Genomic DNA, 16,630 nt, shown 5'->3' with positions numbered 1-16,630 from the left:
ATCTCCACATTTTAGTTTTCAAACCAGATTTGTTGCAATTGATGCCTAGAGTTCAAACAAAGGCATCCCTTAGAGGTAAATTTTAGTTTACTCACCTCGCACTTTCAAAGCCTAGAAGAAAAAGAAATAGACTTTCTCTATCACCAGTTAGGAGTCCACATACACCTTCTAGATCTCTTTCTACTCCTCTAGTTGATAGATTACAACCTAGGGCACTATCTTTCTATTTGAATAGATCATTATTTAGTATGGAACTCCCTAGAAATCAAGGTTTTCCACCTTTAATGGCGGAAGCCCTCTTGTTTTGGCTCAAAGATATGATATACAGAGGTTTTCTCTTAAGAGTCTACCAGATTTTAGTGGTAAAACTTTGATTTCCCCAATAGAACATATTCAAGAAGTTTCAAATATCTACAATATACACTACTACATTTGGGCCCAAATTGCGATAGTAGGCTATTGCCCGAGTGACAATACCATGAATTGGCTCCCATCGGATGGGCGTCAGACTTTTGTTGTCATAAATTGCAATGGAAAGGGCATTCATCGCAATTGCAATGCATAAAGCTATCATAACTTGGAAGAAGGCAAGGGCAAGAGTTCATCTTCATGTCAGCATAATTGTGATAGTAAACCATCGCAAATACGACGACTTAGGCTTTCAGTCCATTGTCCCAATTGTGATGGTGGTGTGACAGTGGTGTTATGAGAGAGATGACTATCTATTAGAACAATCTCTCACAATTGTGATGGATATATGACAATAATGTTGTAGGAGTGATGACTATCTGTCGAAACAATCCGTTGCAATTGCGATGACATGCTGAATTATTAAAAGAAAAAATTGGTGGCAAATGTTGAATAACTATTCCTAGATTCCCCATGGGAACATCATAAAGAGGCTCAAAGTTAGCTATGATGCTCTAGGGAAGAAAGAGAAGGAGATGTTCTTGGATGCATCATGTTTCTTCATTGGAGAGAGAAGAAGTGTGGCCACTGAAACATGGGACACTAAGTTTTATGGAACACTTGGTTGGGGAACTCTTTTCAATAGATGTCTTGTTGAGGAGGATGAAGATGGTCAGATAAAAATGCACGATCACTTGAGGGACATGGGGAGAGACATTGCAAATGGACAACCACCATACCGCCTTTGGTCACCAAAGCAAGTTATCAAGCTGAAGTCAATGCCTTCGTGTATGAATTTATTAGTCATGTCATGGTTTTAATTATTGGTGTTTTGAAATGTTACAGGTTTCAAATTACCTTGATGAGAATATGGTACATCTAGGGGATACTAACTCCCATCTTCAACATACTAGTTTAGACATTGGTCCAACTATAAGGCTTGACCCTTCTTCTACTTCAGGCTCTGCAAGACCTAGGTGGATTAACCTGATATTCAATCAATATGGTACTAGTGCAAAAAACATACTCCTGAATCTATTAAGCAGATTTAACCCTTATATCTCCTAATAATTCATGCAATGACATAGATCTACTCTAGCTAAATGCAAAATAATGAGATACATAAGTTGAGTGAGGGTAATTTTGTTCTAGCTCTTCAACATGAAAGGGAAAAGCATTTGATTAATGATGTTGATATCAACAAGACCTAGGTATGAGCAACAAAACTGAATGATCCTATCTTTAATTAGTGCCTTATCTATTGGGCAATTACATGAATTAAAACCATACATCTCCTAGAAATCTTTGACATAATTCCTATATCATGATCCTTGATCTATCTTTCACCTTGTGAATAGACATCTGCTTCAAAATGAATCTCATACTGAGAATATCCCATCATGAAATCTGCAAACCCTGTGATAAGCATCAAGAAATTACATGGCTCTTTGTTCCATCAACAAGATCCTTCAATCACATACATTCTTAAACAAAATGCAGCCTATTTTATGCTCTTTGTTCACAAACTAGAAAAGATTACAAATCCATGAATAAGAGTCAAGATTCAGACTGAAATTAATACACTTTGCTATTTTTTATTCATTCTCCTTGAAAACAAATACATGAAAGATGTACAAAAAAAAACTCACAAATCACCTGGCAAATCCAAACTATTTGTATTAAAACTTAAATGTTGCTCAATAGAAGAAGAAAATGTTGGGTGTCTGGCTTTCATAGCCTGAGCAGAGCTCCTAGAACTGAAAATTGAAAACCAACTAACAACTTCTACAAAAGAGAAGAAGAAAGAATATATAGCAAAGAGGCAATTCCCAGATTTGATCAAAAGATGACAAGTGTCCCCTCAGAATTCTTTCCCAAGAAGTTGAAATAACCTCTCTCTACCTTCTCCCATCAACTGCTAATCATATCCCTCCTATTTCTGCCTTTCCAAATGCAAAGTATCTCAGTAAAGACAAAGATCTGATAATTGAACCTGGATATGTGCCAATTGATCAATTTTAAGCCAAAACACCACAAAGACTCAAAATAAGCATATGCAAGAGTCATTGATCATATTTAAAGTGTTTCTCCACTGAATTCTGCAACTGACAACTCAAAACACCTGATAAAACATGCAAATCACTCTAAGAGACAAAACCTCCTGTAGCATGTATCGGTGACATTTTATGCAAAAACTAACTTCATATTCAGATAGCTTATCTTTTCTTGGTTCTGACGGTATATTGGAGTGCACATTTTTCCTATCGAAAACCCCCAGAAGGTCATTTCAAAAAGTCTACCTCTACTGCACAACTCTAACTTACAACCTTTTAAATTTTTAAAAATTTAAAAATCTCTAAAGTTTACACTTTAGAAAATATGCCCATTTTTACATTTTAAAAAAAATGCACGTAACCCCTTCTAAGATAAACACCTTAAAATGGCAATTAAAAATATCTCATTTTTGGTCCAGCAGGGTGCCTGATGTGTGCCACATGGTACCATATTATTGGCCACCCAACAGCTTTGTCACCACCTGCCTACTCTGACTAAATTGCCACCTCACCATGCATCCTGGGCCCACCTGCCACATGGCCCTGGGCACATTCCTGCATTGCTTATCCGGTGAGCATCTTCATTTTGCGGGGATGTGTTGACCACTTGATGAGCCACATGGCACAATCCTATGTAGAGCTTCCACATCATCATATGAGTACCGTCGTATAAAATTCTTCTTATTTCTTGCACTAGCTGGGCATTCGAGTGGGCTCCACGTATGCAAGCAATTGCCTTTCGAAAAGGCACGTCTCTTAAGACACTTTTTATGTTCGTTCTAATCGTATGCAAAAATGGCCAACATAATGGTGTGAAACCCCAAACCCCCATTTTGAAAATTAGGGAAATGCTCATACCTGACTAATTGGGTAAAGCTAGCAATCAGAAATGGAGGGGAACACTAGTTCTAAACCTCCTAACATACAACTACCAAAAATGGAAGCAGAAAAGGAGCTAAGATAACAAAACAAGAGAGCCCTACCTGACAACCAAAAGGGTCAAAATGATAATCTAAACAATCAAAGGTCTCCTTGAGCTAGATCCAGTGAGACCAACCTCCCAACAACCCCACGCCCGTAGCTCCCACAACAAATAGAACAATCTTTCCTCTTGAAGAATATTTGGAATTTGCTCTCAAATTTCTACTTCAAAAAGTGAGAAGTGAGGAATAAAATTCCTTCTTAGATACTTATTCACTTTTCAAGCAAATAAAGGATTAGGGTAAATAACTAAGTCACCTAGTTAAACCTTAAATCCACCCAAATGAAAATAGGCTATTCCAAGTAATTGGAATTTAGTTAGGACAAAGTTGTGGGGAATTAAATTAAATAAGATAAAGCTCAAAATTCCCTTAAATCAAAATAATTGAATTCCTTAACAACTTTTGTGACAATTGTGAACATCTAAATGTATGTAAATACACTCATGGGTCTAGTCACAAAATGCAAATGAGTCTGGATTTATTAAATCACCAAAAGATTTAATATAAATAATAAAATAGGATATGCCGACCATACAAGGAGGACATTGGCTATATATGAACAACTCAATCATTAACTCCATGTGGCACTGTTAGGGACATAAATCCTGCACACTAAACAACAAGATCAAGTGCAATTGCATATAATAATATAGTTGTAGCAATAAATGTATTAAATCACATTAAACAATCATTTTGCATAAATTACCGAAATGAACAAGGTAAATATTCGTAGCACATAACCAATGAATCCAACATGGTGAATTTATTTCTAATTATTTAAGCATTTAATAATGGTTATTTAAACAACATAAAAAGGTACTTAAAACACATAAGTGAGCATGGTCAAATACATGACTGAGCAGTGCTACAGGAACCTAGTCTAGTGTAGCAGGATAATAATACATAGTGCAATCTCTGCACACATCTCAGGGTAATCATGAAATAACATTATGATACCACATCAATCCAGGTAACCACTGACACAAACCTAAATGAAACTATCTAACACATCATAATCTCATAATCAACCATAAGAATAATCAATGCAACTGATACAGTAACATAAATCAAATCACCTCAAGGGTGTAGACCACTCATTGTCCCAATCATGATCATTTCACAAGGAAAGATCAACAAGGTTGCATCCATCAGGATGACTTGCAGAAATCAAACAGGAGAGGCACTACAATGTGGTTGCCGAGTGTTTTCAATGTAACACAAGTGTAATGTTAACCGAGTAGTTCAAGTATGTTGAAGTTGAGTTATACAAAAGCTACTGAACATAGTAAAGATTGAGTATGAGAAATAGTAAGTGCTAAGGAATGCAAACTTTACATTCAAGTTAGGAATGCTACAAACTTTAAGGTAAACCTTTTTTCAAGCCGACATGGACGTGATATTTAATATTTTTAGAGTTTGTTACATAGTATTTTATGCATTTTATGATGTGGAACATAGATCCCTTTGTTATGTGATGAAAGCATCATATGGAGAGGTGAAATATAGAAGCATCTAGACAACTCTTTATGAAGTCTTTAAATACCTGGTAGAACTTGACCTAATTTATGATGAGCATGAGTATGGTGAAGTGAATGATGATACAAATGAGAAAACAAGCTATTCAATGTGAATGTGTGAACATTGAAGAAGAGGCAAACAGTTTTGTTATTCTAAAACAGAGCAAGTAACCTAGTTAGGAAGTGAAGTACATAAATGCTTTATTAGATCAGGGATCAGGATTAGATTAGAAAGAGGAGATCCAATATTACCTTATCAGAGAAAGTCGAGGATTAAGTGTTAAATTAGTTTTAACAGATTGAGTTAGGATAAATCTCTTAACAAAGTGGTCTTAACAGATCTTTGTACATCTCCTAACAGAGTCCTTACTTAGTTGTAAGTGTGAAATCCTCTAATATGGTGAGATCTAACAGTCTCGAAATCTTTTATAGTCCCTCAGTATCCTTTCAACTATATAAGACTCTCTTTTCAAATCGTTAACTTAATTTGGCCACAATTTCTTTTCAAAATCATTAGTACCATTAAATGTCACAATATAAAAATCTTTAAACGTCTCTTAACTTGATTGATTTAATATATCTATATTATACTTAGCATCATAGTCAAACCTCTACACACAATTATTTGACTATTAAATTCTTTAATATTTTAATTTTCAGTAAGTTATTAATAATCAACCTAATTTGTATTCGATCAGCTCTGAAATTATATTCAATAATAATAATAACCCAACGAATTTGTATTCCATCAGCTCTGAAATGATATCTATATTTAATGAAAATATTGAGTAGTGCTTTTGCTTCAGAGCCCATACGCAACTCATCTGCGGTTACGTCGAATCATTATTATGACATATCACTCCCTCCTTAAACGACTTAAAAATCTGGCCTTTAATAGAAAATACCAACCAACGAGAAACAGTTGTATTTCCACCATTAACGAACTTCAAAAGTCAGCCGTTTCTTGGCAGCAGAAAAGAATATATTATTCGCCTGTCGAAGTGGGTCATCCACAGGCTGTGTGAGGAAGAGTAGCTTTGAAAGGAAATAATACCGTTTGCCATACTCCTTTAAATACCGTTTCCCATCTTCTCCATTGCACTCAAAGCAATTGTTCATTTTACAGTTTGAGTCATTTGGAGCTTTCTTTAAGAAATTGCTCTTTTTCTAAATCATTCTGAAATTTTGTCAAAATGGGTGTGAGAACAGTGAAGTCTTTGGCTGGACTTATGCTCTTGCTGAATTTCTGCATGTACTTGACCGTTGCTAGAATTGCTGGATGGGCACTCAACAAGGCCATTGATCATCATTATGTTTCTGGTAACAAAGATCTTTCATTTTGGTGATTGTTAGTATATTCTCTACCATATAATCTCAAATCTGATATTGATTGTATATATTTCTTCTGTTTTGTTGGGCAGGACCCAGAAGCAGCATTCCAGTGGGGTTCTCATTTTCACCATTGTTTTTCCCCATGGGAAATGAGGCCACTGGTTTTATGGTCATCTTCTCTCTGATTGCTGGAGTTGTGGGAGCAGCTTCATGTCTTTCAGGGCTTCACCATCTTCGAGTGTGGACAGCAGAGAGCTTGGCTTCAAGTGCTTCTTCTGCCATCACAGCTTGGGCTCTTACACTTCTTGCCATGGGGTAATTAATATATAACACATCTCATTCAAATGGGGAAGGGATTCTTTCAAAATGTTTTGTCCTGGATCTATTTATTGAGATCTTTCAATAATAGCTGCAACCAAAAGCGATTTCTTGGTTTTTTTGTTTAATGCTGATCATAAGCATGTTACCAAACCTGCAGGTTGGCATGCAAGGAGATCCATTTACATGGCAGAAGCCCAAAGCTGGTATGGTATTTTGTTTTAGTTAGAATGTTTTTGAATATCTCTCCACAACTTTTATATTTTATACATTGCAATGCTACTCGATTGACAAGCTCTTCCCTGTTTGAGTATTCAAAGGCACAGAATTTATGGTTTTTTAATATGTGTTATAAAATATGGTCTGTGCAGATCACTTTGGAGGCCTTCATCATAATTCTGTCTGCAACAGAATTGTTTTACATGATGGTCATCCATGTTGGATTCTTCGCTGGAAATTACTTTTTCTGTGCAGAGAAAGAGAAAGATGTTGCCATCACTACAGCTGAGCCTATAAAAGAAAGTAAACTTCTAGCTTAGAAAAATGGAGTTCAATGTGGGACGAGTGTTTGGTCTGGCTTGGGCTTTGGCTTTAAAAGCTTTCAGTGCCTTTGATTGTAAGATTGGGTAGAAAGCGAAGGTTGTATGGCTTTATTTATTTGTAAGCCTGTTCTGATCCGATATTTTTTCATTTTATTTTATATAAATTGTGATCTATTGAGTCACAAATTTTTGTTTAAGGTATATGTGGAAAGTAGAATCTACACACATTGGATCCGCTTCTTTGGAGAAAAAGCTTAGTCTTGCAATATAATTAGTTTTAGATTTTGAATATTATTCAATGGATTTGTAAAATTCTTGATAATTTGAATTATATTCAATTAAAAAAAACTTTAGATTTTATAATTTTATATAAAATGTAATAGTAAAATAAGAATTTATATAATTAAATTATTATTATTATTTTTTTTTCTAAAGTGGGGACTAATGATCATCTAACATTTGCTATATACTATGGTTTGTAAAAAAATTGTCTATTAAAGTAAGTTTTCTGTTTCAAATTTCTTTTTTTCACATCCCCCTAATTGATTTTTCTAGGTGATCTTTTTAATTTTTTGCACAAAAACTCCAACAAGTCCCATTGGGATAATATTCCCATAATTACATTAATACTCACCCTTCACTTCCATCTACAGAATTGGGAGTTCTTTAATAGATTATATGTTTCTTTTCAAATTGAATTGAGCCTATGAAGATCATGGACGCATTGGTTTAATTTTGTTTTTATTAATTTATTCTATTAATTCATCCATTTCAACACCCATAGCTCATTGAGCTTCCATTTCCATTTGCAATATGAGATATAAAGGTATCCAAATCATTTTCTCATGAAAGTCATTAAAACAGGAGGTACCTTGTTACAATCTATTTATGTTTTATCTTTTTCTAATTTTATATTACGCCACCCATGAGAGATAGAAGTTTGGATGAATCAACATGACACTTCCCTTCAACTACTTGTCAAAAATATTAGGTCTTCTCTTAAATTAAGAGAGAGTTGAGTGTTATCTAATCTCTATGAAATATCTCCAACTTTGCATATTACATGTGCTATGGGGTCCAAATCTTGAATATATTATTGAATAGTGCACAATGAGTTAACAAGATATGTATTTGAGAGCTTATCAAGATTTCTTCATCTTCACTAGGCACTAGGCTATACATGTCTCAATTTGTAGAGGTGATATCATCGACCTGCTAAAGGTAATGCATAGGATTTATTTTTGGTTGAAGAATTACATTCTTAAACTCAAGCGTAGGAGTTTCAACATGGAACTCAAGAATAGCTCCAAATAAGCTTAACCACTCACTAATGAGTTCATAAGCTTATTTGGACAATTCTACTAGTCTATTAGGTAGAGATATGGTTACATGTAAATATTCAAACATCTCCATCTACAATAGAGGGCCAACTAGAATCATAGTCTATATAATGCTAAAATTTATTAGTTGCCAAGGATGATACCTATGTATGCAATACATCCAAAAAGAGTGAAGTGACAAGTTATATAATATAAAATTCCTTATTCTTTAAACAAAAGAAACCATGAATTCTAACTTAGAATAGTTATGCCTAGTTATAAATCTCCACTTTGTTAAGCCTAGTCATATACTCTGACATCCAGACTATAATATTCAAAGTTGTTCTGGATTCCATCAATCTCATTTCAATAAGGTCTAGGGTACATCATCATTCATCTTTGACTAATAAATCTTTCCCAAGAACTATTTCTTTATATGCTAGGTTAACATTAAATTGTTAGTTTTGTAATATTTAGTCTTGAACATAGAACCTTGAACAATTGGAAAAACCCAATGGGAGCATATGTGATAGTAATTACTATGTCCATGTATTATACTACATATTTGTGTCTTTATAATAGTTGATACCATGCTCTAAAAGTTAAACTCAAAATCTGTACAATAAGAGTAGGGAATCTAGATCTACATAAGCTTTAGTCAATGCAATCTTGAGCACGTGATTTTGAAATTCCTTTCCCACCATAATCAACACTTTGTAGTAGTGAGACTCTCTTACGTAAAACGTTTTACAAGTGCCTTTGGTTTGTAGTTATTTTTCCTTCTTTTCTTCCATGGTTCATAATTGTCATTTTATGTTATCAACTCAACACTCTCTTTTTCCAAGAGCATCTATTATTGTTTACAAAATATTTAATCTATGTGAAGAGGTATTCCTTTTTGGCACTTGTTACCTTTCTATCCATAACCAATGTTTCTTTGAAAATACATGAAATATCAAAGATAAAATTTGAAAATCTTGTACCTAAATTATTTGTGCATCTTATTGTTCTTGAATTGAAATATTTAATCTCTCCATTAAACTTTCATAGAATGAATATGTTGTGAACTCCTTATATTACTGATTGAATGTAAACCCTCAAGGTAGATATTCTAGCTAACATCTAAATCTTCCTACCTATACCCTACACTTATCATTGTTCACAGATAGATAGTAGAGACTTGTTGTCCTTAAATAGTTGTATTTTCATCAAAGTACTATTCCATTTTGTCAATATGGTAGGTGAAAAATGACTACAAATTTATTTATTTTTCAAGTTGAGACTACCTCTGTAGGAAACTAATTGGAGTTTTCATAAGATTCACTATAATGGGAAGATCCTTCATTCTACTATGAGGATGGGACACTTCTAAATCAATAGGGGAGACAAGTTAGAAAGATATTATTTGGTTCTATTTGGATGAGACAATTCTAAAGTAATCACCTAGGGGAGACAAGTTAGAGAGAGCTCATTTAGTTATATTCTGATGGATAACTTCTAAGCCAATCACCTAGGGGAGACAAATTAGAGAGACCTTATTAATGAGACACTTCTAAAGCAATCCCCTAGGGGAGACAAGTTAGAGAGGCCTTATTTGGCTCTATTTGGATTATACACTTCTAAAGCAATCACTTCATGGAGACAAGTTAGAGAGACCTTATTTGGTTCTATTTGGATGATGCAATAATAGAGTCATCATAGAGGAGAAACACCTTGGGAGAGATCCCTTATAACCCTAACCATATAATGCTACAAAGTTTTATTTTTGTTTTAATTTTTATTTATCAAATGTAATATATTTTGTAGAGATTGAATAACATTTATATTCTAATAAAACCTTAATTTATTTAGCCACATTCAATGCAAAGTAATTGGGTATTATTTCTATTGCAAACATTTTCCATTTGCAAGAACTTATGGGCCACTCACATATCCTTCCATGAAAACATTAATTATAAGTGAATCTAATGAAGTGTTCAATCAAAGGTAAGTGTTGGCTATTTTTCCCCCATCCAACCCATCACCGATAACAAATTTGAGAGATCTTCAATGGGATGGATTCTTTGGTGGGTTAACATTTTAGATGTCTGCAATGTTCTTTGACTAAATGGCTTGGTCTGTTCTTCTCTTGAGTAGCTCGATTAGTGGCTCAATTTGTTCTTTGGCTGAGTGGCTCGGTCTATTCTTTTGTTGAGTTTTGTGTTATCCTATTGTGTTATTTTGAAAAGGTCATTATGGATGGTCTACGAAATAGAAAAAGTGTTTGTTGTTTCTTCCACTATACATTGGGAAATGTGCCAACCATCACATTTAAAAAGTTTCTTTATCAATGGTTGTGTTTTAATCATTCATTGGGAGATTCTTTTAGCATATGGGCCATCCATTTTAAATGGAAAGATCTACATGGATGGTCCACCACTTTTTGGGGCAGATCTAATCTTCTCCATGTATGTCAACTCTACAGGTGTACATAGGTGGGTTAATGTTCCAGGTTATCCCTTCCCATGTTTTTTGACAATGGTGCAATTTGACTTCTTGTCGCCATGACATGTTACAAGGACTAACCATTTAATGCAAAGAAGCTCCTTTAGCATTATGTTGGCAATACTAATGGTTCCCCATGCCTTTTTAATGCTTTTACAAAGGAATAGTGGTCCTTTCAGCCGCCAGATGCATTCTTGGCACCTTCTGTCACTTCCATGGATCAAGTGATAATGGAAATCAGATTTCAATCTGATTCTTCATTTATTTTGTACTATGTAAACTTAAGTCTAGGTTGGTTGGAGTTTGAACTCAAAGTAAGATCTGGGTTATACTTGCACCCCATAAAAGCAAGTTTTGTAGTTTTTCTCGAGATCTATTTTTCTGGTCTTTTTACAATTTTCTTCTTTGTAAATGTTGTTGCTTCTTTTCTAATAGAAATTATTATTTTCCTATCCATTTTTGGCTAGTTAAATTTGTGCAATCTATTAGGCCTCATTTTCTGGATGTTTTTTGGCACTTGCAACACCTTATGATTATGTTTATCTTAATTAACTAATTTGTTAAGTGAATTTTTTGTATTCCTTGCACAATTGTATTTATCCCTTGACTTTTCTATGGTGCTAATATTGATAAAATATAGATAGTGGTATGTCATTACGAAATCTATTGAATTTTACTACAAGTAATTGAATAAGTAGTTCAAAAATCTATTTGGTTCATCACCATTCCCTTTGGCATTTTAAATTTAGTTTACTTCTCCCTTTTCCTTCCAAATCTTAGTTTAGGTGCACCTTGATAGTGAGGAAGTTGGCCTTCTCTAGAAATTCAATATCAGATTTCAAGTCCTACACTTTTGAGATTGTTTCCATGTTACACAAGTTCACCTAGGGGTAATACGACAGGTAGGGGTGCAAAATTTTTTGTCAACAAGTCTGGTGGGACAACATTGAAGATTACTAATAAGTCTATTGGTTTTCTGGTGTCAGTTAAAGGAATCCAACTTCTAAGTTGAGAGGATAGTGCAGATCTTAGCATTTTCAGTCTATTGTCCCAATTGTGATGGTTGTGTGACAGTGGTGTTATGAGAGAGATGACTATCTAGTAGAAAAATCTCTCACAATTGTGATGGATATGTGACAATAATGTTGTAGGAGTGATGACTATCCGTCGAAACAATCCGTTGCAATTGCGATGACTTGTTGAATTATTAAAAGAAAAAATTGGTGGCAAATGTTGAATAACTATTCCTAGATTCCCCATGGGAACATCATAAAGAGGCTCAAAGTTAGCTATGATGCTCTAGGGAAGAAAGAGAAGGAGATGTTCTTGGATGCATCATGTTTCTTCATTGGAGAGAGAAGAAGTGTGGCCACTGCAACATGGGACACTAAGTTTTATGGAACACTTGGTTGGGGAACTCTTTTCAATTGATGTCTTTTTGAGGAGGATGAAGATGGTCAAATAAAAATGCACGATCACTTGAGGGACATGGGGAGGGACATTGCAAATGGACAACCACCATATCACCTTTGGTCTCCAAAGCAAGTTATCAAGCTGAAGTCAATGCCTTCGTGTATGAATTTATTAGTCATGTCATGGTTTTGCCTATTGGTGTTTTGAAATGTTACAGGTTTCAAATTACCTTGATGAGAATATGGTACATCTAGGGGCAACTAACTCCCATATTCAACATACTATTTTAGACATTGGTCCAACTATAAGGCTTGACCCTTCTTCTACTTCAGGCTCTGCAAGACCTAGGTGGGTTAACCTCATATTCAATCAATATGGTACTAGTGCAAAAAACATACTCCTGAATCTATTAGGCAGATTTAACCCTTATATCTCCTAATAACTCATGAAATGACATAGATCTACTCTAGCTAAATGCAAAATAGTGAGATACATAAGTTGAGTGAGGGTAATTTTGTTCTAGCTCTTCAACATGAAAGGGAAAAGCATTTGATTAATGATGTTGATATCAACAAGACCTAGGTATGAGCAACAAAACTGAATGATCCTATCTTTGATCAGTGCCTTATCTATTGGGCAATTACATGAATTAAAACCATACATCTCCTAGAAATCTTTGACATAATTCCTACATCATGATCCTTGATCTATCTTTCACCTTGTGAGTAGACATCTGCTTCAAAATGAATCTCATACTGAGACTATCCCATCATGAAATCTTCAAACCCTATGATAAGCATCAAGCAATTACATGGCTCTTTGTTCCATCAACAAGATCCTTCAATCACATACATTCTTAAACAAAATGCAACCTAGTTTATACTCTTTGTTCACAAACTAGAAAAGATTACAAATCCATGAACAGGAGTCAAGATTCAGACTGAAATTAATACCCTTTTCTATTTTTTATTCATTCTCCTTGAAAACAAATACATGAAAGATGTACAAAAAAAAATCACAAATCACCTAGCAAATCCAAACTATTTGCATTAAAACTCAAATGCTGCTCAATAGAAGAAGAAAATGTTGGGTGTCTGGCTTTCATAGCCTGAGCAGAGCTCCTAGAACTAAAAATTGAAAACCAACTAACAACTTCTACAAAAGAGAAGAAGAAAGAATATATAGCAAAGAGGAAATTCCCAGATTTGATCAAAAGATGACAAGTGTCCCCTCAGAATTCTTTCCCAAGAAGTTGAAATAACCTCTCTCTACCTTCTCCCATCAATTACTAATCATATCCCTTCTATTTATGCCTTTCCAAATGCAAAGTATCTCAGTAAAGACAAAGATCTGATAATTGAACCTGGATATGTGCCAATTGATCAATTTTAAGCCAAAACACCACAAAGACTCAAAATAAGTATATGCAAGAGTCATTGAACATATTTAAAGTGTTTCTCCACTGAATTCTGCAACTGACAACTCAAAACACCTGATAAAACATGCAAATCACTTAAGAGAAAAAACCTCCTGTAGCATGTATCGGTGACATTTTATGCAAAAACTAACTTCATATTCAGATAGCTTATCTTTTCTTGGTTCTGACAGTATATTGGAGTGCACATTTTTCCTATCGAAAACCCCCAGAAGGTCATTTCAAAAAATCTACCTCTGCTACAAAACTCTGACTTGCAACCTTTTAAATTTTTAAAAATTTAAAAATCTCTAAAGTTTACACTTTAGAAAATATGCCCATTTTTACATTTAAAAAAAAATGCACGTAGCCCCTTCTAAGATAAACACCTTAAAATGGCAATTAAAAATATCTCATTTTTGGTCCAACAGGGTGCCTGACGTGTGCCATGTGGTACCATATTATTGGCCACCCAACTACTTTATCACCACCTGCCTACTCTGACTAAATTGCCACCTTACCATGCATCTTGGGCCCACCTGCCACATGGCCCTGGGCACATTCCTGCATTGCTTATCCGGTGAGCATCTTCGTTTTGCGGGGATGTGTTGACCACTTGATGAGCCACATGGCACAATCCTATGCAGAGCTTCCACATCATCATTTGAGTACTGTCATATAAAATTGTTCTTATTTCTTGCACTAGCTGGGCATTTGAGTGGGCTCCACATATGCAAGCAATTGCCTTTCGAAAAGGCACATCTCTTAAGACACTTTTTATGTGTGTACAACAGTATTTAAAGATTTGAATAGTCAATAACCCAACAAATGTGGGATTTTTTTTTACATTATTTTCTCCCAACTCTTGCATTCCTCTATTTTCCAACATTTCTTCTTAGACTGGAGAAGGATGACACTATTTCTAACACCATTTATGGCTTTAAGAGTGAGGAATAGATCTCTTAGTGCATTCAGTGACTACTATCTTAGTGTGGTCCTGTTCTTGCTTAATGCGTGGGTTACTTAAGACATGGTGGTTCTCTTTTGCGTAGTGTGGATGCAGCCGAGTCTCCCACTCCTTCCAAGAACCTACATGTATCTTCTAACATGTGAAACTATGCTTCAATATAAATAGCCTCTCCAAACGGCTTCCTTACCTGGTCTACATGGATTGCCTCTTCATGTTTTGCCTTTAGTCATGGTGATCTTCTTTAATGTTGTGGCTTGTCTTTTAATCAGCTTTCTTTGCCCCTGTGCTTTAAACTAGCATGGTCTCTGCCTCTTTTTATTCAATTGATCTGGTGTTCTTTTCCTATGTGGGCAAATTCAAAAGGCACATTTCTTGTGTTTTTTCTTTTTCCTAAAAAAGTAGTAGCTTCCCTTTTGCATTAGTCTACTCTCCATTTTATTGCTACGGCTTCCTTTGTCATCACTTTACATGCACATTTTGTAGGAGAATGGTTCCAAAGAAGAAAAATCAACTGAGGAAAGATATGTGTTCAATCCACAAGACCAATGTGAAAGATCAGTATTTGTTCCACTCATGCATTCATCCTTTCAATCCAAACTTACTGTAATAATATAATCACTTCAACAACTAGTTCGATCATTGTTATTCATTCTATTTTTTAGTTGCTGTGATTAAAAACTTGTTAATCCTTACAAATAGTACTTCAAGGCAGAATCATCCCTTGCTATGGAGTGTAACTAATTGGCAAGCTCATCGTATACTTCCTGTCTTTAGAAAGATACTGTGAAGTTCACTAACAAATCTTATTCACCCATGTGTGGACTATTTAAGATCAATGGTACTCTTGGGACTACGTGGATCTATGATTGAAATGCTTTGGTAAACTATAGTTACTCCATAGTTTGATTATAAAATCAAATTAGATCAAAGCATATCCCAAAAAATATATTTAACATTGATAATTTGTGAGGGCTGGTTTGATTCCTCCCCCACTGCTCACGGCTTCAAGATGGGGGCTGCTTTTATTTAATTTATGTGAATGTTCCTTCCTTTGACTTCTACAAAGAGTCACACATTCATTTTTTTAAATTTAGATTGAAACTACATTGCCTCCCAAAAACGACAGCGTCATCTATCCTTTAATGCCATGGGGTGTTTTCATCAAGTAGAAACTCTTTCATTGTATTTGAGAACTTTAATCATACATTCAAATAATTTGAATTATGATAATTTAGATTTAATATTCTCAATCACCCATGCTTGAAGAAATCAGTTGGACCCCAAAGCGGATCCAGCTAATTTTTTTTTTCCTTCTAAACAACTGGCATCTTCATATTTGTCCCTTGACCCCATTTGGCATCTCAGATTGATAGGATTAAATTCAATCATTGATTCATTATTTAAAACTCACTTTTAATTAAATTTGCAAATTGTGAATTTGTCTCTGAAGGCATGCCAGCTAGCCATAAAAAATTATTCAATCAAGTAACCATGCCATGAAAATCGACATGAGTGTTCAATCCTACACGCTCTACCATACTGCAAATTCTCAGCCCATGACAAATTCCCCATCAAAATATTTTAATTGCCGAACATCCATACTTCAATTATCCTGTAGACATATAGTGTTAAAAAACATAAACTGGGCTCAAGTTCAACATTATAAACTGGGTTATTGATCACTTGGGGTTATGACAACCAAGATATAGGTTCTTTTCCATTAAAAGGATAAGAAACAATAATTAGGGGTTATGAAAAGTAACAGGATGAATTTGGCAAATTTTTTAAAATAGGCACTTGGAAATTTTAAACTGGGAAATGTGTCAAAAAGTAATTTTTGGTAAATGGACAGACATAAGAAAGTATGCAGATGGAT

At 34.7% G+C, this 16,630-nt stretch overlaps 1 protein-coding gene across 1 annotated transcript; it reads left to right on the top strand.

The window, feature by feature from the left end:
- The first annotated feature begins 6,155 nt into the window (after positions 1-6,155).
- On the top strand, positions 6,156-7,241 carry LOC149539008 (membrane protein PM19L-like). The gene is made up of 4 exons (XM_089799042.1): positions 6,156-6,282; positions 6,384-6,609; positions 6,773-6,818; positions 6,984-7,241. The coding sequence occupies exons 1-4, from the start codon at positions 6,156-6,158 to the stop codon at positions 7,149-7,151; spliced, it is 567 nt and encodes a 188-aa protein (XP_089655168.1). The 3' UTR covers positions 7,152-7,241.
- Positions 7,242-16,630: the final 9,389 nt, after the last annotated feature.

The sequence above is a fragment of the Cupressus sempervirens genome, chromosome 9, assembly GCF_028749045.1.
Source record: "Cupressus sempervirens isolate cs-2001-9-10 chromosome 9, ASM2874904v1, whole genome shotgun sequence".
In the NCBI taxonomy this organism is placed as follows: Eukaryota; Viridiplantae; Streptophyta; class Pinopsida; order Cupressales; family Cupressaceae; genus Cupressus; species Cupressus sempervirens.
This window is presented reverse-complemented; position numbering and strand designations above follow the sequence as displayed.

Coding starts and splice junctions, on each gene's coding strand:
- LOC149539008 (XM_089799042.1), top strand. CDS start 6,156: ATGGGTGTGAGAACAGTGAAGTCTTTGGCTGGACTTATGCTCTTGCTG. Junction 6,610..6,772: donor CTTACACTTCTTGCCATGGG/GTAATTAATATA, acceptor CCAAACCTGCAG/GTTGGCATGCAAGGAGATCC. Junction 6,819..6,983: donor ATGGCAGAAGCCCAAAGCTG/GTATGGTATTTT, acceptor TGGTCTGTGCAG/ATCACTTTGGAGGCCTTCAT.